Source organism: Callionymus lyra, chromosome 12 (assembly GCF_982586985.1).
Source record: "Callionymus lyra chromosome 12, fCalLyr1.hap1.1, whole genome shotgun sequence".
Lineage (NCBI taxonomy): Eukaryota > Metazoa > Chordata > Actinopteri > Syngnathiformes > Callionymidae > Callionymus > Callionymus lyra.
Genome location: NC_141829.1, coordinates 27,302,400 through 27,329,461, shown reverse-complemented (window position 1 = coordinate 27,329,461; position 27,062 = coordinate 27,302,400). Strand labels below are relative to the sequence as shown.

The window sequence follows — 27,062 nt, the reverse complement described above, 5'->3', positions numbered from 1 at the left end:
CTGCCAGTATCCGGGCAGAACTTGGATCATGTGACTCCACATGCCCAGGACGAAACATATACTGTATGAACTGCCAATGAAGGCCACCAGAGGTCAGTAAAGTCCGCAGAAATTATTCAGACCCGGCAGGAGTTAAAAATTGTTTACACCGATAAAAAATAGTCCAAAATGGCAAGTATGATGTCGGTGATGACTGGATAAATATTTAAGATGTTTTCCATATTCAATTCTCAACTTAATATTTAACAAAACGTGGCACACCAACCTCATGGCTGCTAATGATGGTAGGGGTGCCGGGTTCATGAGATCCCAGGTCAGATCTGGCGCATCAGGTCCTCCGCTGATGGAGAAAAAGAGAGAAGTTACCTCCTATTTTTGGTGCAGTACATCTTCAATCCAGGAAAATATTGTTCAATAACCATGATTCAAGGTATAGACAAAAATCCTTGTCTACACATCATTATTCAGGTTTGTAAAGTCAGTGCTGGCTCACCACACATTGTTTTGCTACAATTTATTTTTAAATTAATTATCATACTTAAGTGTTGGACAGGGTTAAATGATGGATACTTGTTAAGTCACAGCTCGCACATAAATTTGGTATGCAAGCATACAAAAGTAGAATTAGCTACTGCATCAATAAGATAAAACAGAATTAATTCTCTGCAGGACAAAGAGAGCTTACAATAAGAAAAAAGATGACAAAGTTGCAATAATGGTCTTGTATATGTACTTGTTTAACCACTATACTAGATAACACTGGACAGTGGAAGAGGAGGAGTAAAAGAGGACAAAAAGTTCAGGGGAATTAACACTAGCTGACCAAAATAAATAAGGCCATAACAAAGTTTAAATTCCGTTTATTTAATAACTTGTGATAAAATTGTGATTCCTTGATTCCTTAGGTGAGCTGGGAATTAACAGCAGCACCAGATTGACATTTAGAGGAGGAAGAAATAACAGATAAACAAAATGTAAAAATGAAAAAATGAAAGAGTGATCACCCTCTTTTATTATCTAATATTCACCAACATACCTTGTAGAACTCTCTGGTAAATTACAGTTTTTGTCTCCAGTCACAGCAACATGTTCTCCTAAACATTCCTGAAGAGACAAAATAAGCTCAATAAGGAAATGATGAAAATAACTACATTTCATTAGAATGAGAGTCGAAGGATGCTGCTGTATTGCAGTACTGTGTGTGTGTGTGTGTGTGTGTGTGTGTGTGTGTGTGTGTGTGTGTGTGTGTGTGTGTGTGTGTGTGTGTGTGTGTGTGTGTGTGTGTGTGTGTGTGTGTGTGTGTGTGTGTGTGTGTGTGTGTGTGTGTGTGTGTGTGTGTGTGTGTGTGTGTGTGTGTGTGTGTGTGTGTGTGTGTGTGTGTGTGTGTGTGTGTGTGTGTGTGTGTGTGTGTGTGTGTGTGTGTGTGTGTGTGTGTGTGTGTGTGTGTGTGTGTGTGTGTGTGTGTGTGTGTGTGTGTGTGTGTGTGTGTGTGTGTGTGTGTGTGTGTGTGTGTGTGTGTGTGTATATATATATATATAGAAAGAGATATTCTTTTGTAACTTTCCAGAACGGACACCTTTCACAGCCATCTTAGGAACCAATGGTTCCAATATGACACACATGACTGACCAGAGGCGTTTATCTTCATCATTCATAAAGATCCGCCATTTGGTTCGAACTTTACCATCAGCACTTATTTGAGAAAGTTCTCTTCTCATGCTATGGGACCGTGATCATGCAAGTTTGTTTTTCTGACTTAGACATTGGTTTAGAGAGGAAATGCTTGTTTAGTGAAATATGCTGTGTCCTTCATTACCACCAACACGTATCCGACACTGGGGAGGTCGCCAAGTTGTTTATTTTTTTCAATTTCATTTAGTTAGCTTCTTGGTTGTCTTGATAAATTACGCAAGTGTCTGGTTCTGTCTGGTGCTCGTCTTTAGGTATTGCATTAAATTGTTAAGTTGTAATAGATTGTAGACAACATTATCTTCCCACTGTTAAGAAGCTTTTGCTCGGAGAATTATTTTTGTAATAATAGATAAGAGAAAGTAAGTTACACAACATGCTAACTTCTGGAATTCAAAGTAGGGGTGGTTGCACTTGGCTCCCCTTCAGGGCATCATTCGAAAGATTTTTGGGCTCACTTTTTCGGTAAATTTCAGTGTGTCCTCCTGTAATTAAATATTCTGAACTTGGAGCTCTTGTGTGTAGGCCACCATCACCCCTTACCCTGGCTGACTCCGCCTACCCACTTCTCAAGCCTCCTTTCCGCACGACCATCACTGGACCTCAAGTGGCAGCTGGTGCAGTTTTTTAAAACCATCATCCATCTCTGTGTAGTACGTCAGCGCCACCTCCAGGGACAGGAACAGACTGCAGCGCATCATGCACGCTGCTGAGAAGGTGATGGGGGGTAGACGAGCTTCTCTTCAAACCCTGTATGTCGACCCTTCTCACCCTGGCAACGGACTTTTTAATCCCTCTCCCATCAGGCAGGAGGATTTGGTCAATCACAACCTCCCACCACAACAACAGTTTCTTCCCCTCCGCAATAAGACTCCTGAGCACAAACTTGTCAAAACACACTCTACATCTTGTAATCTATACTATGTAAATGTTTCAACTCTTTTGTTTAAGATTGTTTGGTTTTTTTTTAGATTTATTTTAGATGTATGTTTAATGTTTCACACAATATCGAAAGAAATAATACAAATAATTCAGATTCTGTCTACATTAAAAGCTCTCGTGTTACTTTTTGAAGGAAGTTCAAGTTTTGGTGCTCAGTTGCTTCATTAAAATGAACATAAAAAATGAACATACATTTTTGCCTATAACTTAAAAAGGAACGGATTACTTAACGGATACATAATGGTGAGTAGAAAAAAAAAGTTTGAATTTTGGGTGAATTATCCCTTTAACAATTGTACTGACAAGCTAAGATCACGTCCTCAGAATGTGACAGTCATGTGAGTTAAAAGACTCTGACCTGGAAATAGGCCTTAGGACAAGTCAAGAGGCTAGCAGTTGGTTACTGGCCTATCCTTGGCACCTGGATGAGCTCTGTCTTAAAGAACAACATCTTTCCTTCATGGGCCCAGAAGCAAAATGGATGGGTTATCACTCCCCCGATTATTAGACCTGAATAGAATGTCATCTTTCTGGCTGTGATGGAGCCTGAGGTCTAGTGTGAGGCAGAGAAGAACCAACTAGATATAAGGGATACATGTCCGTTCTGACTACTTGCTTTTTTGGACAGGAGTTTTCTTCCTGGGGAATCCATTGTTCTTCTAGGAGACTTAAATACTCACGAGGAGGCCTGAGAAAAGTATGATTGGTAGGCCTCTACAATCTCATCCCAAATGAGTGAAGAGAGGGACTGAGCGGCCGTGAGATCACTGCCTAGTGAAGAGTTGAATCTGACAGCTTGAAAAGCTAAAGGACAGCCCAGGAAGACTAATAGTGAGGGTATATTTGAATTTATGAGGGAATCCCGTGTCGGAAATGACTTCCATCGCCAAGCTCTAAATGCTTTAAGCACATAAATAGAAAGAAAGGAAAATCTAGTTCCAAAGGGGTTGCGTTCACGCCTCTAAGCAGCTAGCCTTGGTTATGGCCGTAAGGTAGTTGTTCCCCGCCATGACACCTCTCCAATAATCCTTTCAAGTTTCTTAACCACAGATTCTTTGATGAGGCAGAGAGGGCAGCTGTATGTGAAGAGAGTATGAAAAAAGGGTGGAAAGTCCATCCCAGCTGCAGCGTCATCAGTCATGAAGTATCTGTATTTAATGTCATGTCGCAGAAAGGAGCTCAAGTTCTAGTTTCATTAATGTTCCCCCCTCTCATCATGTCCATGAACAACATTGCATTTTCATAGCTTGGTGTCAGTACCTACCTTCATTGCAGCTGCCTCGACCTGTGCTTTCAGGATGTTACTTTTTATATTGTCAGGAGTTCGAAGAGGAGTAAACTCTGGACTACTTCCGGTGCTGCTTAGAACACATTTCTCTGCGATCTTCACAATGTCCTCCTGATTGCCAAATGGCAATTGAAAAAAGTGGAAATATAGTTAAAATATTAATTTCAGTGTGACAATGTGGGCAATAATGTGTTAAATTTAGTGAGTTAACTGACCTGGTTGTTCATGACCATGTTGACATTGGTATTCTTTGCAAACGCAGCAGAACGTGGGCTGCTCTCCAACTCGAGCTGTTTTAGTCGAGCAGCTGTTCGTATGGATGGATGAAAACAGAAACTCACATTTAAATAAAAAGCATTTATAGACTTGTATTCACATATAAAAAGCTTTATCCACTTTTAGATTGTTGGTTGTTTATTTTCAAATCCGTCATAAACGGGCAGACAGGTTTGGGAATGAAAAATTATCCCAGCTAGTGGGTTGATGGTGGAATTTTCTTTTCTCCAAAAGTCACAAATAAAATACCTTAATATTCATGTATTACATTTTTATGTTTGTTGTGTTAGATATTTTTGTATCAACTGACCGGAGAGGCCAAGTGGGTCGTCACGTGGGGCAGAATATGCGTTACTTGTGCATGCCTCCTCTGCAGAGGTCTGTGCTGGGACAGCAGGAGGCATGAGGACGTCATTGATGCCGGTTTCAGTAAGGTCAGCAGCCATCGATAGGCTGCAGGCAAAGAGAGATGGGATAGAAGAAAAGAAGAAATTAACCCCCACAATGGTTATACCACAAATACACAGGCTACCTTGCCACTTACCTGGACTTCTCTGCAGAATAATAACACAACCTGTAAAAGTGATAAATTCTTTCCATGTGTAAATTGACAAATATTTAATTACTTAATCTGTAACGCAAAAGATTTCTTCATAAATGAATGAAGAGGTGCACTGTTCTCAGAATTTGGAAGAATGTGGCCTGTAATCATTTTTACAAAGATTTGAGTAAAGCCTTTTCATCAACCTGGTATTTACTTCAATATCCATGTTGCCTGGGGACATCGCTGAAAATAAAATATTTTCAAATGGAGCTCGCCAGGACACACACACACACATTGTAGAGTATCATAAGCAGATGAAATTTAAGATATATTCAACATTACAAACAAAAGACATTTCAGTTTTCTTTTGACTTCATATTGATATTTAGAAATGCTGATTTGCATTACTTGGCCAGGATATGTAATCATCAAATAATAATTCTATGGACTCGCAGTCAATGTCTCTGAACACAGCACAACTGATTTCCAATATCCAAACTTAATCCTTCTTTTCATGAAAAAAGGTTTACTTCATAATTTATGTTTTTTTTTTAAATTTACAGAGGGACCCATGTCATTTGATTTGAGGTTAGCTTAGGATGTTCCTCCTCTCCTTTTGGAATGTATATTAAGCACAAGTATACAATCATCAAAGGTGGAATTAAACTTTAATGGACCTTTGTGTGAATTAAAATGGGCAAAAATCAGTACCAGCCTCTTAAGACTCTTAAAGGGGAACTAATGTCAAAACCCAACTCTCTTGACTTTCAAATGTTGAAGTCTACCTCTCCAAGAAGTCATTACTTTATAAACTTCTCCTACGCCTGGTATCTCAAATAAGTTATAAGAGGTTAAGAGAGTGGAGCCTATTATAATGTTATTATGGTCTTCCCTCCTCGAACCTGCTTCTGGATCAAGGAGTTTCTCATTAACTGACCCGAGATGGTCAAAGTGGGTCACCAACTTTTCTTCACCCGGACACCAAGCACAGGCTGCCCATAAGGGTGTGTGACGAGTCTTCTGCTCTACACCCTCTACACCAGTAACTGCAGACAAACTCAGTCCAGTAACACCATCATCAAGTTCGCATACGACACGACGGTGGAGGAACTGATCATGGGGGGAGAGCAGTGTGCCAACAGAGATGAGGTCCGGAAATTGAGTGGCGCTCAGTAAATAACATCTGAACAGCACAAAGACCAAAGAAATCATCCTGGATTTCAGAAAACAGGCCAGATCCACCTTTCCTCTACATACACTAGGACTACGCTGAGAGTGCCCGAACCTTCACCTTCCTGGGCAGTTGTACTTCTGAAGAACGCTCAGAAAAAAGTAACATCTGCCAGAGGCTGCTGGTGGTCTTCTACAACGTTACCATCAAGAGCATTATAACGAACTACATCAGTGTGGTTCTCCCACCGCACCGAGGTGGAAAGTAAGAGGCTACAGCAAGTGGTCAGGACAGCACGGTTGCCTCCTCCCTTCCCTCAGTGAACTTAATTCTTCTCGTTGCCTCAGCAGAGCTTTGGCTATCACAAAAGACAGTTCCCTCCCCGCATATCACCTCTCCCCCGTCCAAAACAAGGACAAATAGAATCAGGGACAGCTTCTACCAACAAGCCATCATTGCACTGAACAAAAACAAGCACTGACAGACACACAACACCCAAGGACAATGTGCAATATGATTATGTACCATACTGAGATACTTAAAATGTTATCTATTTATCTATTTTTATCTATTTGCACTAAACGCTTTGTCCTTTTTATATGTACGTTTAACATTCCGTCGCTGCTGAATTTCAAGGTTTCAGATTTCAGCTAGCTGTAATGATGTCATGCTTTGTTTATACAATGAGTTCATTGGAGGTGGAGACTTTTGGGATTGATGACTCACCGTGACGAATCTCAATGCTTGACCAATTTCAGCAGAGTAGGTGAAGTTATGGTTAACAAGATTTCATCTCCAGAAAAAAAAGTGATATAGAGGTTTAAGCACATTTTCTAATGTAAAAATGAAAAGGGTCAAGATCAATTTAACCTTTCATTGGCCTGCCCAATTCTTCCTCGATCTTACAAAAAAGTAATCCCCCCTAGTTACTTTGAAACCTTAAAGGAGTAACTTAGAACAGAGTTACTTTAAAAAAAAAAGTAACTAGTAATAGTAATTGAGTTACTATGTCGGTGTAACTTGCCCAACAGTGATGATGATCATATACATCAGATGATTACACTTTCTCATAAGATTTGACAATAAATCATTTTTAATTTAGGAACATGAATATAATATAGTTAAGTAAACTAGCAAGTTAGTTATTTGCTTCTATGGTAACTGATGTTTTTTGTTGGATTTATACGTATAGCTGCAGCTGATTTCCCAAACAAGAGCCGGTTGTTTTGCACCAAAAGCCGGATGTCAACCACCGTTAAATATGAAGAATTAGGTTATTTCATGTTGTTCTGAACAGTTAACTAGTGCATCATGCACAAACCCTCATTATCATTATCAGAATGATTTATTTGTGTCATTATAAGTGGAGAGGGCCCAATAATTTGGAATTTGTTAATGAAAAACACAGAGATACATATGATGCTGCTTTTAGGTGGAGGAGGTGATCATCTGGCTGAACATCAAAAGGCTTCATGTAAACTTTATATTAATGAATGAATGGAAAAATGTTTTAAAAAGCAACATGAAGAACTGATGCTTGATTTTAAAAGGAAATCAAAGCAAATAATGAGCAGGTCTGTATTATTTAAAAGCATCGATTTACTGCCAAAAAATGTACGATAGCACACTCCTGCGGCGTAATAGACAGGTGCATGTATGTACAAGTAATTATTTTTACATTTACTTAGTAACTCATATTCAAGTGTCCAGAAAGTACAGAAAGACAGCAAAATAATCAAATGGGAATGCGTAATGCGTGTCATTACCATATTTTCGTTTAGAACCAATTTTTATATCGTGTTGAAGGAAATTCAATTACACAAATATACAGCAGAAAAGGGTATGTGCTGCAGAAACATTAGAGCAGTGGATAAAAATATGCTGCTGATCAAAAAATACTGTGGGTGATTTCTTTTTCTTTCTTTTTTTAAAATAGTGTTACTAAAATGGATTAGAAGAATGGAACCGCTTTGGGGCAGTGTTGGAAAGTTCACTTTCTACGTGAACTATTTAAAAGTTTAGTTCACACAACTTATAATGAACAATATCAGTTCATAATTCATAATTTCAATAATAATTCAAAAGTTCATAACTACAAAATGAACTACTTCAGTTAAAAGTTAATAATTCTAATTTTTCAAAGTTTTACGATTACAAAATTAGAAAGTTCATGGCTTAAGCGATTATTTATCAATACTATTGCCACAGCCCATGTATAACAACAGATTATATAATTATCTTATCCGTTTACATTAAATGTATGCAACAGATTTAACAGTCATAGCAGAATCAGAAAACATTTATTGTCAGTGTTGTAAAAACAACACAGGGATTGTATGTTGTCTTGTGGAATACAGTATAAAATAGATCAGAAAAATCAATATAAATAAAATGAGATTCAGAAAATACATTTAAATAAGTGACAAGTGATTTAAAGTAAGGCATATAAAAATTAAATAACTAAAGTGATCATGATCTGGACATCCAATTTTGAACCCATAAGACCCAGGGTTTACATTTCTAATGTCTATTCAGTCAGTAGAGTAGTAGCTTGATTGTATCTACAAGGCTCTGTAGAAATCTTCCAACATATTGATCAAAGATGAACTGAGAGAGTGTGACACAGGCACAAGAATCAATGCGACAATAAGTACAATCAGCCAGTAACACATTATGTACGCTTCACATCACCCAACATATGAACTAGTTCCTGAACTATTGTTTTTTGAAGGCGTTCAGGAACAACAGTGGGTTTTGGACCTTGTATTACTTCAATATCATAGATTAAAAATAGACACTAAACTCAACGAAAACAAAATTTATAGTTATTGTTAATAGGGGAAACATTAATTAAATGGGGAGAGTATATGCGTACACATATATGACTGATTGATTGGACAGCAAACTCGTGAGAAGTAATCCCAAACAGAAAGAGTTTACCAGAGGTACAGAAAGAGCATGATACTACCTATATTATTGAATGGTGCAAAACAAGACTGGAAACTCTCAAATAGATTGAGAGATCATAAAGGCAGCTAGTAGTAAAACGGCTAGTTAAGACTTCTTAAGTCAGGAAGGCACGTCAAGGAATGTCCGCCGTCTATTGTGGTCACTACGACGATTCCAAGTCCTACCAACACCTGAGGTGACACAGGTGAGACGAACTCATCCAACTCATTTTGAGGAAACTCTGACGTGGCCGGGAGAAGGATTGAAGGGTGAGGACACCTGTGGAGGATGATGTAGAAAAAGGAGTCGGGGACAAAATGGGAAAAAAGAATCAGAGTAATAGGTGTGGTGGGTTAGAAAATCTGAGGAGGAGGAGGAGGAGGAGGAGGAGGAGGAGGAGGAGATGGGTCAACATGCAGAAAAGTGAATGGAAAACAGCAATCAATTAAAAAAATAATTTGACTTAACCAGGAAGATCTACTCTACAACTAGATTCAAAACAAAGCACTGGGATTTGCCTCCATGCAGGTAATTATTGTTTCAGTGTGTTAAATAAACATGCTGCTACACACTGTCTTAAGGTGTTCTTTTATGAATGTGGAAACACAGGCAAGGGTACTTTAGTGTCACTGACATGGATGTATACATCAGATCTCAGACCAGCCTCTGTCAGATGAAAAACATCCATCAGATCGAATGTCCCAAGGCTTTAGACAAAAGTATTCAGACAAAACAACATTAAAACCTCTTAAATAAACAGAGCCCGAGACATAACATGGTAAAAATAAAAATTTGTGACCAAGGATTACTAATTTGTAACAACCGTTACCCTTTAGTGTATGAATGCAATTTGTCCCTGTGACGTCATCGACCGGGGGGTCACTCACAGTAGAGTTCAGGGCTGAGCACGAAAATAAAACCTGTTTCAATCCCCCCTCGCCCTTGTCATTTTTATCTGGGATTTCATGTACTAAGAATGTGCTGATTTAATACTAAATAGTCGTATGCCTAAACCTATAAATTGGTGCTCAAAAATATTCAGATTTATCAATCTGTGCGTGACACGAATTCAAGCACTTTTCCTTCGTTCATCCAAATCTACACAGTGTTCATTCATTTTTACACTCATTTAAATATGTCAATCATATTTGAATGAACCACAATATGCGATTCTTCTACTCGCGATCAGAAAAAACGAATTAAAACATGAATTTAACTGGAATGAGTGTAAACGTTTATGTTTTACATACAAGGATATTGACACCAATACTTTGTTTACATTAAATGTTGTTTTTTCTGAAGACTTTTGTGTTGAAGCCTGAGGACATTCGATCTGATGGATGTTTTTCTGACAGAGGTTGATCTGATGCCTTTTCGTCTGAAATCTGACACCGTAGTCTGAGACCGGACTATGTCCTAAAATGTACCCTGTACAGATCATACATTAGTCACCATTGATGATTGGGAGCCAAAAAAGGCCATCAGAAGTCCCCTTACTTATTAAATTGCTAAATTATATTCTTCTAATTGATTAATGGGGAGATAATTAATTGATGAGGGGATAAATGTTGCATAGCTTGAATGAGCGATGATCCGTTTAAATATTTTGTCTTTGAGGTTTTGTGCTTGGATATCGTTTATGACTTCTTCTGTGTAGCTCCAGTTTTCTAAAGTTAATGTTTAGTAATTCCATGTTTCAGGGAGTTTTTTTGGACATTTGTTCTTGGCGGTGATGACTGATGTGAGGCTCAGCTGTGGAGCTCTAAGTTTATCACTGGATTATTATTCTTTATTGTAAATAATTCTCTCTTTTTTGAGGGATAGGAGCAAAATACAATCAGTGGGACAATCCATCAATGTTTCGCTTTATGCCACACGGCAAAAGTGTCAGCTGTGAAGAAATTGCATTTGGACCTGACAGGTTCCAAATTTATTTTTGCAGAATTTCTCTGACAGGCAATAGTGGATCTCTTTGTTTGGACATCACTAACAGAAGCTGTTTTCCAGGAGCCAGGACTAAAAGGTCAACAAATTTACTGTAAGAAATAGTAGTATGTGTTTATTTAAGTCTGTTCTTACCCATTTTTTTTTTCAGTACACATATAAGGTTGTAGAAAATGACGACATGAAAGTTAAATATAAGATATTCTGACCCCTTAAATAAAGGTGACGATTGAGTTTCAATATGTGTAAATCTTCGGGTTAGGCGGATCCTTAAACATCGAAAAAGCAAGTTGGAATGTAGAGGAAAGATATGAAACCATTTCAGACACCAGTCTGTACACAATCTTTAAACAAAAAGCTGAAATAGATTATTTTAGCCAGACAAGACTTCCAACTACATTGATTAGGTTGCACTCCATGCTGATCAGAAAGACTGCAGCCAAGAGACATGACAACTGCACCTGAAGACACCCTTCATCCCAGAGTGAAAGAAGTAGTTGCGATTGCACAGCGATTGATTTGTTAAAACGACAGCAAAAGCTAAATATTCTGATGAACATACCTGGTCTGACTGCAGACATTTCTTCATTTTATGTTAATACTGGAACACAAAGGGGAACATGGTAGGTTCATAACCAGGATCTCCTATTTAGATTGTGGACAGGCAAGTTCTCTGTGAGATGCATTTTTTAAGGGCCTACCCCTACATCTCCGACTTACAAAGGTCACAGCACTGCACTAAAGATATCTTGCAAACGCGGTACACTCCCTTTAATAGTCAATCACTTGAGTTAGAGACCGTATAAAATATTAAACTTTTTTTTTTTTAATTGCAATGCTTTTTATCTCATCTTTTCTTATTTAGAGCTTCTTCAAACATACACCTCCTTCTGTCACTGAGCTACAAACACTTCTTGAACATCTTCCATCAGAAAAGGTTAAATATAAGGCAATACATATTGTTCTCAACATCACAACGTTTTAGGTTATCAAATCCTGGCCCAATATCAATTAACAAGGAAGTCATCATTATGATGACAGAACATTTGTCCTCCAGGGATCATGGGATGTCCATATGTTCTCCATCCTAAAGTATTCAGCAACTTTAATGGCACACATTATGCACTCAGTTCTGTCGAAAATCTAGATATTTTAGTTTCCTACCTTCTTTTTTCTCCTCCAGGACTTCTGGGTAGAGCTTCAATTTCCATTGGAACACAGGGAGAAGCAGAAACAGGACTGACAACTGGAACACTGGACCAGGGACCTCGAAAGCCTGTGACCTGGAATTAAAAACAAGTTTAATGTGTTATTTTTAAATCAGAGAACATTTAAAATAAAACATGTTTCTTGCAATAAATGATAGGTAAATATTACAGTAAAAATCTGACTTGAAAACAGCAGATTCGCATCTCACCCTGTTCTCTTTAGTTGAGCCGACTCCATTGCTCGAGGTAAGAACCCTGCATAGAGAGAGAAAAAACACCAACTTAAAAAACCTGGAACATCTCAGAGAGATAAGCAGTTTATTGTAAATCCAAATCCAGGGATATGCTTGCCAAATGCTATGAAGAAAATACAGCCAAGAACTAGCAGATCTAGAATCATTGAATCTTTACAGTAGAGATGTTTGTGGGGTCAAAACCTTGGCCATAACTGTAACTCATAGTCCATGAACATGAGGGGCGTATAACGGAAAGATTTGAATGATATGTAGTATAATGAATTTGCATGCTGGGAAACTTATTATTATCAATTTTAAATTAACTTAGTTTAAAAAAATTATACATGAATGAAATATTGAAGTAGAACTCAGGTTAAAATGAGATTAAAAGTCCTACAATGTTTTCATACTTCCGATTAAATTGTTTAACTGATTGCATGCCAAATGGGTGACATCATGACTTCCAAACAAACTCTTTACTGGATTTAAACTCAATCCCAAGAGGAAAAAAAGATGTTCTCTAGCTGTGGGCTACAGAATATAGCATATCTGACAAATACGCAGTCATTTCCTGACTATAGGCCACCTATATCCAAACTACAAGTAAATTTAAAAGGGAAATAATTATATTATTTATACATCCATCTTTCTTTAAATGTTTTTTTTAGTCTTTTTACATTGAATCAGTTCTTTAAGCTGCTGTTACTTATGTCTCAGCATGATTAACTGATACCAACTTTATCTGCAGCATCTCCATTTCCTTCTTCAATATTCAGATAGATCAGCTTAATATCTACATCATATGTATTTCTCAGTTTTTTCTATTATGATGGTGTGTGCAGGATGTACCAATTTACTGTTATAATTTCTAACACAGTCAAACATTTTTCTATTTTCGTCTAGTGATTTTTAAAGCAGCTTTTGGTTCAAGAAACGCATTTCTTGCTTATGTCCATCTTGCCTGTTCACTTCCTGCTTAGCTTACCACTTGAAGACCGTTAAACTTATAGTCTGGATATTATATGAATCATTTCCTATTACTATTAAAAAACTATGATAATGCCATTTGTCAAGTGGAAGGTTTGGATAAGCTGAAACATTTTAAACTGGTTAGATTTACTTACTCTTGAGGATTGTATGCACCTAGAAAAGAGCACAAAATAAATCAGTAATGCAGATGGCATCATACTCTCAGCTTTATCATTTTACTTGTCAGGATATGTAGCATTTAAATTTGTTAATGTTAGCACAGTTTGGCATGAAAGTTCTGAGAAAATGGCATTCATGATATTTGTGATGACCTCTATTCTGCATTGTTCTTCTGGAGTAACGCCTACTGGGTCTTCTTTCAAAAGAAGATGATCTTCTTGCTTTGTTGGACTTCGTTGTCTGGTATTCTGTGTTGCCACTGGAAATACACATGGTTTAGGACATTCACTAAATTACACATTTCTGACATCACTTAATATTCATAGTCATACACGTTTTCTGATATGATCTCAATTTTCAACATGTATCATGTAAGTTTTTAGTAACGTAAAACTGAATTTACAAATCTTCACTTAGATTTACTAATGTTTCATAAGTTAGAAGTTTGTTGACAGCTGTTTTTTTTTCATCTAAAGCATCTTCTTCTTTAACCCAATTTACCTGTATCTGAAGCGTGAACCCATGCGGATAAATCCAGAGCGTGTAGAATTATTCTGCACAGGTCCCCTGAGACGGAAAAATGCGTGATGTTCCACTGCACACTTCCACAGGTGCTTGCAAGCCTTCGGGTGATCCATTCTGAAGACGAACGTGTGCTCCTGTTCTTTTCCCTGAGGAAAAATGAAAGCATGTGTGTTGACCTTATCTCTAAATGTTTTATCATTTAAAACAGGAGATCCCAATCTTGTTTCCAATATTCTACAGCCGGCCAAAAAATTAATAATTGTATACTTCTTCCAAGTAAAAGCAATTTAATGCCAACCTAACTGAGAAAAAAGATGTATATGGAAACCTCCACAGCAATTAAAAGCATATGAAGTATATGCATGATAAAGCAAACATAACAAAGAACAAATTAAAATATATAAATGTATTTTTTATATTAACACTATAACAGAGTAATTAGCACCAAGTTTTCTTATATTAATGTCCTCATACATAAACAAGAAACTAATTAAATCATTGAAATGGATTTTTGCTAAAGTTCAGATGTTTAATATAAATTAAGCATTTCATAAAAAATATTTTTGATATGTACAAAATAAAAACTTTTATTACATTCATAACTTTACTCAACCAATCATTTTACTATAGCAAGCCTTAAAGGGAACTTAACGACTTACAGTAAAACCTGCCGTGACTATGGGATTTAAGGGCACCATTGAGAGTTAAGAGGTGACGAACGTGTACGGTTGTCATGCGTGTGTGTGTGCGTAAGAGTGTGTGGGAAAGGGAAGCATACCAGAAATACCAGAGGGAAGGCTCCTTTATTAACTTCACACACAGACCTCAGGCATGGTCATAAACAACCTCAGAAACAATGTCTCGCTTCTTTTTTGTAACTAAAACCTTTTTTCTCCTCTAGACATTGATTAAAGTTTTTGTGAAATGTTCTCCTTGTGATCTATATTTGCAAGATATTTCTAACCCTTGTAAGATGAAAAATGATTATGTGTTGTTTGAAGTTAAGTTTTTTTAAACAGTGGTCAAATGAAAAAGATTTCAACCAAAAATACATTAAAATCTTTCCATTACCTTCCTCATTTTCACACCAACACATAATGGATAACACCCTTATTGGGATTGTTTAAATTCAATGTTTGTCTCCTTCCCTTACATAATGTAAAGTCTATAGACAGAAGATGCCAGGAATGCAAAAGTTGGGCCCATGGGGCCATTTGAGGCCTCTGACCAGAAATCATGCTGCTCTATGCAAAAGCTATAAATTATATTTAGTTAGCTTAATCTGAGACCACATTAAGACCCACGTGTGTGTGTGTGTGTGTGTGTGTGTGTGTGTGTGTGTGTGTGTGTGTGTGTGTGTGTGTGTGTGTGTGTGTGTGTGTGTGTGTGTGTGTGTGTGTGTGTGTGTGTGTGTTCATGGTCAGATGCTCACGTTCACCTGCTCGTCATCTTCCACTACAACAAGAGTCAGTTTGCTTTTCTTGAAATCCAGTCGTGTAATTTTGGGCCTGTGAGAAGTCAAGACAAGAGTTCAATGAAATATTATAGGTTATCACAGTATTTACAGATGTAATTCCCAAAAGACAACACATGTTATTATACCAGAAAAAGAGACCAATCTTTGTTTGTCCTTCAAACACCAGAACTCCAGTGGGTGTCAAACCAAGACTGTACTCATTACCATCACGTGCCTGCATCACAATAAGGGCAAAATTGTGATACAAAACATACTGCAGAATTTTTGTGTTCATTCACTTACCTTCACCATGTGCATATCAACCCCATACATTTCTAGCCATTTTGCTTTGTTCAAGTAATTGATCTCAGCCTGTGCAGGTGTTTGACCTCTGTAGGGAAGGTGAGATAGAAAAAGCAAGTGTGAATATTAGAAAACTAATTTTATACCATCACTGTGGGTTGTAATAAGTTTGTCTACATTAATATGGCAGATAAGATATATCTAATTCTATAATGTAGCGGTCATAGTTATGTAAATTTCGATTTTAGAGCGGTGTTAAAGGGATAGTTCACCCAAAATTCAAACTTCACTCATGTTCTACTCACCAATAAGTCAGCTAAGGGTTGGGATTAAGACAAAAACGTTAGTCCATTATAATTTAGCGATCAGTGCTCAGTTGTTGCAGTCTTCGTCCAAAATCACGCACTTAAAGGGCAATTCATGTGAAAACCCAACCCTCCTGATTTACTCACAAGTTTCAAATGTTTAAGTCTTCCTCTCCAAGATGCAGTAAGTCCCTCATCATCATAATTAAGAAAGTTCTCACTCTTCTAAAATCTAGGGAAACGAGAGAAAGCCCATTATGATGTAGTAATAGGGCTTCTCTACTCCTACTCTGTAAATAATCCCAATGCTTAGTCGACATGAGGTTGAGTAGAAAATATCAGATAACACATTTTCACAGGATGTAGTCATTAATTTTTACAACAATGAGACAAGAATAGTATCTTTCCGACTATGTGTTACCTGCACTCCTTCCATGCGCTGTAAATAGCCAATTCTACACCTTCTGTTTGTTCGGGGATGAATCGAAATTCCGATACCAGGTCCAAGTTATGTTCTAGTGGATCACAATCCCCAAGCTCGGCTAAAAAAAAAAAAAAAATACTGTCAGTTACCTGAACATCTTTAAATATTATTTAGATATACCCATGATGAAGAGAAAAACAGACATATGGGGAAACTTATAACTTATTAACGTATATTACGTTTTAAGTAAATATTCTGACCAGGGTGCATAGCCCAATCTTGGAAAAATCCTAACCATGTGGAATCTCACAATGGATCAAGGGATTGACTTTTTTTGTGGCCCTCAAAAGAATACGTTTTTTTTACAAAAATTAGCTGGACATCTTTTATAAAATTTATTTTACAATGTCAACTGAACTTTAGTCTGAGTAAAGCTGAACAGTATATTGTGAGCTGCCCGCTTTTTGTTTGTATATGTTTTGTTATACATATGTGATGTATTTTACTTTCTTGTATTGGTTCTTTTTTCTTTCTTTCTTGATTAAAGTGTGTTTTTCTATACTTGAAAAAAATCGATAAAGAAATGTTAATATATATATATATATATATATATATATATATATTCTGATCAGTGAAATAGAAGCAAAAAAAGGCAGAAATAATAAGAACCATTTTTCTCTATGCTCCTTTTAAATGTCTAAAATCTTCCATATGTGAAGTTTGCCAGGATTCTACCCATGAAAAAGTAAGCCTACAGTAACCTATTCCCATTAGTGGGTATGACATAACACCATGGTGGTAAAGCTGATTTAATACAAAAAAAAAATTCAAATAAATTATTTTGCAAAAGAGGAACTACAAATTCAGGAACTAGAGAAAATAAATTCAAACATGAGTAGACGGGGGTTCATCAATGGAATCCAGCTGAAAAAACGAGAATCAATTTTAAGAAAAAAGATTTCCTTCTTTCCCCGCACATACGTACCACCATTATATATTTGAGGAAGATAAAAGGAAAAAGCTCAGTTGGGGGAAAGACAGAAAGGGCGCAGGATTAGGGGGCCTCAACAGGAGGAAGAACTAATGACTGGTATTTACAACAGAGTGTGAGTATGACTGCCTCTGTAAGAATATGTGTGTCAGGTCCAATAAGAAGTTAGATTTCTGATCATGTTCATACGGTTGTATATATTCGATAATAAACAGGATAAGGGGGACATACGTCAAACTTTGAAGAAAAATGTGCTTGTAGACTTCCTAACACTCTGTGAGGTTCTAGGGGGAGGGAAACTAGAGCAGGTCAAGAGAAAGAGGGCAAATGGGGGCAAAGACCCCATACAAAAATAAAAATATGTCCAGTTTTAATTAAATTTAAACCATATGTATAACATACTAAGTAATGGAGATTTTCCAAATTGCAACTCACTATTGTAAGGGGGGACAAAAGGAAAGCAGAAGTCCCTCTATAAATTCAAATGGGTCTTATTTCAACGCAAATCAAAATATTTAACAAATATTAAATTGGGTCGATTTCCATCATTTTTAACTCCTTTTCGCAATTGTTAATCCATTACTTACTCAGTACCTACTCAGATGAAATGTAGTGTGCATGAACAAGAATGATGCCAATATGTTATCCATCGGTTTTGTTGTGAAATATAAATAAACAGAAATGGTATAATCTTGCTATATTATTCACTTTTACAGTACTAAAGTTAGGCTTGCAAATATGCTGGACTAAAGCATACAGCCAGTTATGTCATATTCGGTAACTTACACTGTAAAGAGAATGCTGCCAACTCGACTGCTGTTTCAAAGGGACATTCTAGCCTGAAATGAAAAAGTTTAACAAAATAGTTAATAATCACAATTGTTGCAAAACATCATATTGAAGCATATCCCTAATTTTAGAGTATTAATATAAATTGCAAAATCAACTTTTTAAAAGCATGAATAATTATTTCCCACACATTTTCCTTGGATTATTAAAATAACCCTATAGATTGACCTACATACACCATGAGAATGATTTGATAATGACTGAAGAAAATTATTAAGAGACAATGATATCTTAAACAAATTAATTGAACATGCTTCTATCAAGATTGAATAAGATATAAATCAAAACATGTGTAGGTGACTGTGTGTGATTGTTTGCAGTCAAGAGTTTTCTGCCAACAGAGAATAATCACAAGGGAGGGAGTCAGACTGATTCCACTTTTCCTCAGACCAGGACAATTGTAATTGTAGATACTGTACTGTAATTTAAATATATTACACACAATCTTTCCACACATGTTAATCCCTGTCGCTTATACAATTATGCAACCTATCTATAGACTTTCATGGGTTAACAGCCTCCCAGAGGAGCTCTACCAGAAGGCACAAGAGCAAGACAAGATAATTGTCAGTTGCATGTTAACTTGGCATCAATTAATTGATTATGAGACGTTAGAAAATAAGTGACCAAACACAAAAAGAGCTCTATTTGTGTTTTTACAGAAAATGGAAATATGTCAGATTCCTTTCTAACAAATATATTTATACATTGACACGTATATTCAGGATAATTAACTAAGTGTTCAGAATCGTCACAGCACAACCAACACATTTTTCTAATTTTCACTTTGATGGTGTAGTGAATCATCATCTGGATCCACAAATCTTACAAATGTAAGTAAGAAAGTAATTTATATTTGTAGAGCGCTTTTCCAGACCAGGTCACAAAGCGCTTAAAAACGTAAGTAAGTAAGTAAGTAATTTTTATTTGTATAGCGCTTTTCCAGACCAGGGTCACAAAGCGCTTAAACAATCAAAACAATACTCAATAAAGTATCAACATTAAAGGGCAAGATAAAAGTGATAACACAACAGGAGTTCCAGAAAATCAAGGAAAAGCCTGAACAAATAAAAACGTCTTAAGATGTTTCTTGAAGGAGTCAATAGATCCATCAAGCGCAAAGAGAGAGGAAGATCATTCCAAAGCTTAGGAGCAACAGCCTGAAAAGATTTCTCTCCTCTGGTCCTGAGCCGTGTGCGTGGAACCATGAGTAGATTCTGATCCACAGACCTCAGAGCCCGAGCTGGGGTGTAAGGCTAGATCAGATCACTGATGTAAGGAGGAGCCTGGGCATGAATAGTAAGAAACAGAATTTCAAAATTGATCCTGAAAGAAACTGGCAGCCAGTGAAGAGATTTAAGGATCGGAGAAATGGGAGTTCTTCTACTAGAACGTGTCAGAATTCTCGCTGCAGAGTTCTGTATAAACTGCAGGCGAGACAGCTCCTTCTTGTTAAGACATGAAAACAAACTGGTCCAATAGTCCAGGCGAGAAGACACAAATGCATGGATTACAAGCTCCAGATCATGTTTGATCGACAACATTTTCCTAAGTTTAGAGATTTTCCTCAGTTGAAGGAAACAGTTTCTGGTCAGTTTTCTGCAGTGTTGCACTACAGAAATGACTTACAGGTAATGCAGGCACACTATACAAATAAATAAAAATAATAAATCCTGTTAGTTTAAGGTTTCTGAATTGAAAATAAATTAACTTTTCATAATCTCCAAAAATGTTTGCAGATCATGGGATCTACATTTTGAACAAAACAATACTCACTTTCCACTGAGAATGTCTTGCTTCAACTGTAACACAAACAGGTATCTGCAAGAAAAGCATCAAAGGCTTCAATGACAGACAGACAGACAGACAGAATTTGAAATTGATGCTCAATGTGTTTTAATCAAAGATTTGAATGGTAGATAAAAATAATTGATTCGAGAATTCGTCCATCAAACATTAAACTTCAAGAAAATTCAAACAACAAAACATTTATAAATAGTATAAATTAAAAAACGTATCTGACCTTATGAATTGTTTACTTGAGTTATATTTGAGATTTGCATGGGGCTTGGGTAGATACTTATAGCCAAACAGTCATATAAAAACTAAGGAAAGTATAACTATATTGCAGAATAGCTAACTGCACAATCCTAGTGATTATCACATTTTTGCAAATGGTTATTTTGTCTAGGAAATCATGTTGTACAAGTCAGAATAACACAATCTGCTAGTGGCGGGCCCTCAAGGCCTTTGTGCAACTCACCTGGTCAGCTCCTCGTGCAAGTTGTTGGGTTCAGAAGAGTAGAACTTCACTCTCAGGTGCAGGCAGTATGGTGGGCCAACTACATTTAAGAAGATAATATCATTTATGATGTATCTTTATACATTGATGATTCATTAAATTTTCTTTATCATCACACATGTTGAAAAACAGTCAAATGTAGAAGCCTTTGTATTATTTTTTTTTACCCTGGATCTGCAGTCTTCACCGTTTTCAAGATTGTAAAGATATTTATCTTCCTATTACCCCTAAATGAAGTAATTAGCCAACAGTAGATTAAGCTCAATCAATTGGCTTTCATGGTCATTTCGCACACATAGGTTCTCTTTAATCCGGGTCATGGTTATCCAAAGAGTTCTAAAGCAATACAACTGGTCTGAATAGAGTTTTGGAAAGAAGTTTCTGAAGAGCAGTTATCTTAGAAGGGGTGAGACAGAGATCAACTGGGAGGAGTTGGGATCCCTCAGTCTCATTCATGAAACGTGAGCAGCGTTTTTCATCTACATGCAGATTTACATAAAGCTCTGCGCTACTAAAAGCTTTATAAACTCAGATCTGAACATAAGTAATTAGCATAAATCCTCACCCATAAATAGACAATTATGACAATATACGGAGGTGGAGATGCATCTTGTCCACCCGTTCTAAATGACGCAAACAGAGACTCCTTCTGTTGCAGTGGAGTGGAGGGACAGGCAAAGGATGTAAGAGGGAGGTGACAAATGCTGTCAATCATCCGAACATAACTATCCTATCAGATCATATGTACAGTGAATACTAACAATATACACACCCCTTTTCTAATGCCAGGTTTTATAACCTATACAATGCAATTAAAAAAACAAACGTAAATCTTTCAGGTAGGTTAGGTAGGTTCAGGTAGGAATGTGATTATTGAATTGAAGGCAGAACTGTAATCCACATAGAGCATATAGATGTAGTTCTGCTGCTGCACCAGGTGTGACAGCGCTGAGTGGAGGGCTATGGCATCTTCAGGATCTGTTTGCCATATAGGCAAGGTGAGGTAAGGATCAAAGCCTGGGGAGATAGTCCTTGATGTGGTGGAGGAGCAATCTCTCCAAGCACTTCACGATTACCAGAATGAGGGCCACAGGGCGGTAATCATTTAGGCTGGAGGTAGGAGTCTTCTTCGGTAACGGTGCCATCCTGGCGGGATGATTGCCTGGGACAGGGAGAGGTTGAAGATTGTGGTGAAGATTGTTGTGAAGATGGGTGTGAGCTGGGGGGCACACGCTCGGAGCACCTTCCCCGGGACTCTGTCTGGACCAGCAGACTTCTTGCGATTCACTGCCCGGAGCACCTATCTGACCTTATGACAGCTGAAAGAGTGTTGAGGTACGGGAACTTGAACTGGGGGGAGGAAAGGGAGGAAGGGCAGGGAATGATGAGTGTTGATCTAATGTCTCAAAGCGAGCAAAGAAGCAGTGCAACACTGATGGGACTTGATCTTCCTCTTGTGGTCCGCTTTGGCTTTTCAAATGCTTCTCTTCAGATCTGCCCGAGCAGTTCTGTATAGGGCTTTGTCTCTGGACCTGAAGGCAGCATTGCAGGATTTGAGGAGTGTACGAACCCGACTGGTCAGCCAGGGTTACTGGTTGGGAAAAACTCGGATGTTTTTGTCCACAGTCACATTTCCAATGCAGAACTTGATATAGTCCAGTACCGTACTAGTGAGGGTTCCCAGCTCATAATGTTGGAATAGGTCCCAGTCAGTCTCTGTCTAGCCTGGGGAGTGCATCTTCAGGCCAGGTTGTAATGGTCCTTGTAGTGGGCCTGGTACTCCGTCTGAGGAGGGTGTAGGCTGGGGAGAGCAGGAGGGATTCCTTGGTCCTGTCACAGCGTAGCAGAGTGTGGCTTGCTAGCTGCATGAATGCATGCGTCGGGCACAGCAGTCCCACCCATAGCGATTACCAGCGAGTTGTAGTTCCAGGTCGTTCCTTTTATGCACCATTGATCTTGCATTTGAGAGATAGATGCTCGGTAGAGGAGGCTTGATTGGTCTTTTCCTTAGCCTCAGCATGACGCTGGACTATGAAATCAGATCGAGTGCTGGTAACGGTTGTAAGGTGCTCAAACCCGATTTCCAGGAGGTTCTGTCGAGTGAAGTGGATGTTCGCATATGTGAATGTGCAAAAATAAACTAACAAGAAATGCCGTAGTGTCAAAAGACAGCACTGAAAGGAAGATCCGTGAGCTGCTGCACGCGCAACGACGTATATTAGTATCGTGACTTAAGTTGTCGCAACAAAATGAATCCAATTGAACATCTTAGGGGTGATCTGAAGAGGGTTGTGCACAGGAGATGCCCTCACAGTCCGTCTGATTTGGAAGGGATTTGCAAAGAGTGGGCACATATTTCCACATAAATATGTGCCACAGTGATAGCTGCTATGCTACCGCTATAGCTAAAGAGGTTGACCATCAGTGATAGGGTATCTAACTTAGCGTTTAGCAGACGGAGACTCGTCTGGTTTTGGAGCGAATATTCAAACTAACTTTACTGTATTCCGTTAATCTTGACTCTTTAGAACTTAAAACTATTTCCGGTTAATGGTTGGACATGAAACTGGAGGCAAGGAGTCGCTTAAGCACACATAACACTTCCGCCACAGGAGGAATGATCTATCAGTACAAAATATCACCTGCCAACAAGTGCATTGCTCACATTATTAAGAAAGCCTCTCTGTCAGGATATTTTATTATTTTAGCCTTTTCTTAAACTAAATTAAGTGTCTACACTAAAGAATGTGTAATCTGCTGAGATGCTTTATATAGATAAATCACAATCATGAACACAATATGGATTTTTAACCTGCTAATTGCAAACGAATTTAACTAAATCATTATATCTGTATTTCAAGTTCATTTTAAGTTTTTTAAGGCATCTGCTTAAAGTTTACATAACAGAGCGCTAATATGAATTAAAATGTACTTTTTCAACAGCCAACAAGCTTGAATTGAGTGCATGCTTAAATTCACATAAATGCTACACATTATCCAGAGCAGGTGTAGGTTGATAAATAGCTATGAAAAAAAAATGAAGAAAGAATATAAATACACTGTTGCTAAACTACATTAATAAACAATAGATCTTCTTTTGCTGAAACAATCAACATGTTTTTTCCATCATGTGTGTACCCGTAGAGACGTCTTCTAGCTGTCATCTGTTCCGTTCGTAAAGTCAAAACAGGGACAGAGGATTGTACAGCCACTGACCCCAGCCCCCTTTTCAATGTCTGACATTCACATGATAACAGGTCTGTTTCACTGATATCTGACAGACCGACAAACTTGGTCATATTGTTTTTATTAAAAGTTAAAATCTAGTCATGAGCACTTTAAGCCATGTTGGTTTGATTGACTAATATGCTTGATTTTTTAGTTATACTGATTTCATTCTTATTGCTGATAGAAATTGTGAACAGACACATAAATCATGAATTAATCACAAATGTAAATAGGTACAATGACACTCAATGCAAAAAAAGGTTCAGTAGTTGCTACAATGCTTTATAGGCTTTGGTATATTTTGAAAGATAACATTTAAGTTAGTTAAAGTTTTGGAAAATTACATCAATCTAAAATGAAAAATCTTTGTGTTGTACTTACTTTTTACTTGCTTTTTGATACTTTTTGTAACGTCTAGCCAGTGCTGCAATGAAACAACAGAGAATGTATCAGAAGATGATCATAAGACACTTTGATATTTTGTTATGTTCTGTAATGTTCACCTACCTGAAACTTAGGTAGTCTTTGTTCAAATTTAACGTTAAATGGATTTTTCAAGTACTCCCTGTAAGTTCACACATGGGGAAGAGACAAAGTGTGCATGTGCATGTGCGTGTGCGTGTGTGTGTGTGTGTGTTACTCTGAAGAGATAACAGGAGTGCTCAGCACTGTGGTCTCCTCTCCCCCACATTCCTCATTTATCAATGGTCGGTTACTTCTCCCACCCGTTAAGACAGTCCACCTCTAAACACTCCCATGGCTCTTTCCTCAGTAGTTCTACATCATTTCATCTAGTCTATCTTTCAAGGCCTTCCATTAGATAACACAGATGGAAAGTGTGAGGTGGCCGATTTAAGGCCTTCATGAAATGTCTCTCTTTTTTTTATTAATCACAGATTTATTTGGGCAGAATGGACACTTTCGATTTAATCATATGGATCAGCATGATTTTCCAGATGAATAAAAACCCACCAAACCTAATGAGATAAGGTAAGGTAAAACTTCATTGATCCCTCAGGAGGTCTCCTTCTGGAAATTGTTTGACAATGATGACAATCTTAACACACTCACCGGCACTTGAGCAGAGTCCATGAATCGCAGTCCGAAGTAGTCTTTCTCGATGATGTCCAGGTGGTACATGATCTGGTCAAACAGCTCCTCTCCTTTGGCTTTTTTCTGAACAGAAGAGAAAATAAGTAACTAGCGAACAAACTTTTGACCCAACAGTAATTTGTCATTTGAAGTGTATCATATTTATTAACCTTCTTTTTCTTTTTGCCCATTATTTTTGTGATGAACTTTTTATCTCCATCTTTATAAACAGTCATGACTAATAGTAGTTAAACTAACCGTTATTTTCACAATGTTCCTCATTATGTAACTTGGGCTGGACGACCTGCCCTGCCCCAAAATTCAAACTTATTTTCTACTAACCATCATGGCAACTAAGGGTTGGGGTCATTTGGAGTAATCCGTTGCTTTTTAGAGTAATGGGTATGGCTTGCTCAGTGATACACACACATAAGAATCCTATTGTGGGAAGCTTGGATTGAACTCGCAACTTCTTAACTATGAACCAACCAATCCGCTGTCTCAGCTATGCCGTCATTGTCTGGATATTCGGAAAAGGAACATATCTGACACATATCTTTCATGGATACGAGCAACTCCTGGTAAAAAAGTTCACTCTGATCAAATTTATATTGTTGAAGAAAGAACATTGTTCTATTTTGTGAGTCAGAGTTTTAACAGAACATTTTTCCCTCCAGAAAACACTGTACCAGTTACTGCCTGGACCTAGACTGGGAGAGCTCTCTCTCACATGCGCATTCTTACACACCCACATTCTTACACATTCATCTTTCCCAACCTGACCCTCAGCGACAGTGTTGCAGCAGAATCAAGATTGACCACAGTGCACTTTTACTGAATGAGGACAGGCAAATGTGCCAGCCAATCAGCTCTCGAGTCAAAAATGAGTAAGGTAGTTAGTGGGTCTTACTGAACTGACATGTACTGTACATGTCCTGTGATCGGATAAGCACTTGAGAATTTACATGCATGTGTTTGCTTTGCTATCCCAGCTTCTTCAGGTGAGAGGCGGTGGACACCCTTGACATGTCTGTCACAAATAGATCAACGCTGTTGTATTTAATAAACAAGATGCAACAGAGAAGGTCCAGCCAAGCTGATGGGTGTCCACACCCACACACAAAACAAATCAGTTTTCCAAAGTAATGCAATCAAATAACATTTCACTTAAAGCTAACATTTTCCATTGTTTTGCAGTTGCATTTTCAACAAAATAAGTTCCAACAGAAAAGTTCCTCCATGTTTGAAGAACGGTCCCCAGCAGTCGTCGCTAGTCAAGTCCGCCTGTGAACATTACAGAGCAGGCTGATTTAAAGTGTCCACCACCGGACTTCCCTTCATCCCAAAGTACCAACTTCACTATGTCTGGGATATCAACTGGTAAATGTACTTATTGTTAATGCAACTTAATACATGCATCGCACAGTTGGTTAAACAAGGATCAATGTGGCGCTAACTTATTATTTTGTAGCTTTATTTTATGAGTTTTTTTGTCAGCGTGTTATCGTTTTGTTTTTTTTATCTTCTCCTCACAGTAGCCACTGACCCTGGTGTGTGTGGGGGGGGGGCGTGGGGGGGCAGTGCCAGCCAGTATCTCTGTGCTTTAGCATTATCCACCTTCAGAGATACTTTTTCCGCCTGGTGACACTATCAGCCCGCAACAGACTTCTCTGTATCCAGAGAAATCAGACAATATTTTTTGGAGAAGAAAATTTGGTGAAATATTAAACTCGATATTTGTACTATGCATTTTATATTTTTTTCCATTAGAATTGATCTTATAAAATTAGTATTGAAAAAAAGAATGGTATCAAAATTAAGGTATCAGTGTTGAAAATGTTTAATCTATACCCTGCACCTTTACATTACAACTGTTTCTCTTGTCATTTAATTCCATATTGCAGTTCCAAATAAGTTATCAGTAAACAGTTATCATAATAGGGGTGTTAAAGGGGTTCGGTTATTTGGCTTAATTTCCTAAAGGCCTTCAGTTTTGATAAAGCCATTCTGAATCATGAAGACTACTGACACACATATAGGAACATGCACAAGACCCATTTCAAGCAAAAAAACAAAGACTCCTGAGAAGTTGGGAGGGGGCCTGGCCCCATGCCAGCCTGGAGTGGCTGACAAGGCATAACACACCAATACAGTACCGTGGATGAGATAGTACAAAGGGCTCATTGTTAGC

General features: G+C 37.8%; 1 protein-coding gene across 2 annotated transcripts in view; it reads right to left on the bottom strand.

Annotated features, from left to right (window-relative positions):
- epb41l5 (erythrocyte membrane protein band 4.1 like 5) overlaps positions 1-27,062 on the bottom strand; it is a 40,090-nt gene that overhangs the window by 2,553 nt on the left and 10,475 nt on the right. The window contains exons 3-21 of one of the 2 annotated variants that reach the window (XM_087803717.1): positions 24,851-24,955; positions 24,161-24,203; positions 20,513-20,591; positions 20,026-20,070; positions 18,187-18,239; positions 16,407-16,527; positions 15,681-15,768; positions 15,524-15,612; positions 15,354-15,429; positions 13,898-14,067; positions 13,549-13,655; positions 13,372-13,390; positions 12,221-12,266; positions 11,968-12,086; positions 4,506-4,648; positions 4,135-4,226; positions 3,896-4,030; positions 1,037-1,104; positions 266-340 (exon numbers count right to left, since the gene is read on the bottom strand). In XM_087803717.1, the coding sequence (XP_087659843.1) occupies positions 266-340; positions 1,037-1,104; positions 3,896-4,030; positions 4,135-4,226; positions 4,506-4,648; positions 11,968-12,086; positions 12,221-12,266; positions 13,372-13,390; positions 13,549-13,655; positions 13,898-14,067; positions 15,354-15,429; positions 15,524-15,612; positions 15,681-15,768; positions 16,407-16,527; positions 18,187-18,239; positions 20,026-20,070; positions 20,513-20,591; positions 24,161-24,203; positions 24,851-24,955 (1,673 nt within the window). The remainder of the gene's footprint in view (positions 1-265; positions 341-1,036; positions 1,105-3,895; positions 4,031-4,134; positions 4,227-4,505; positions 4,649-11,967; positions 12,087-12,220; positions 12,267-13,371; positions 13,391-13,548; positions 13,656-13,897; positions 14,068-15,353; positions 15,430-15,523; positions 15,613-15,680; positions 15,769-16,406; positions 16,528-18,186; positions 18,240-20,025; positions 20,071-20,512; positions 20,592-24,160; positions 24,204-24,850; positions 24,956-27,062) is intronic. The other variant, XM_087803718.1, reaches the window with a different exon arrangement.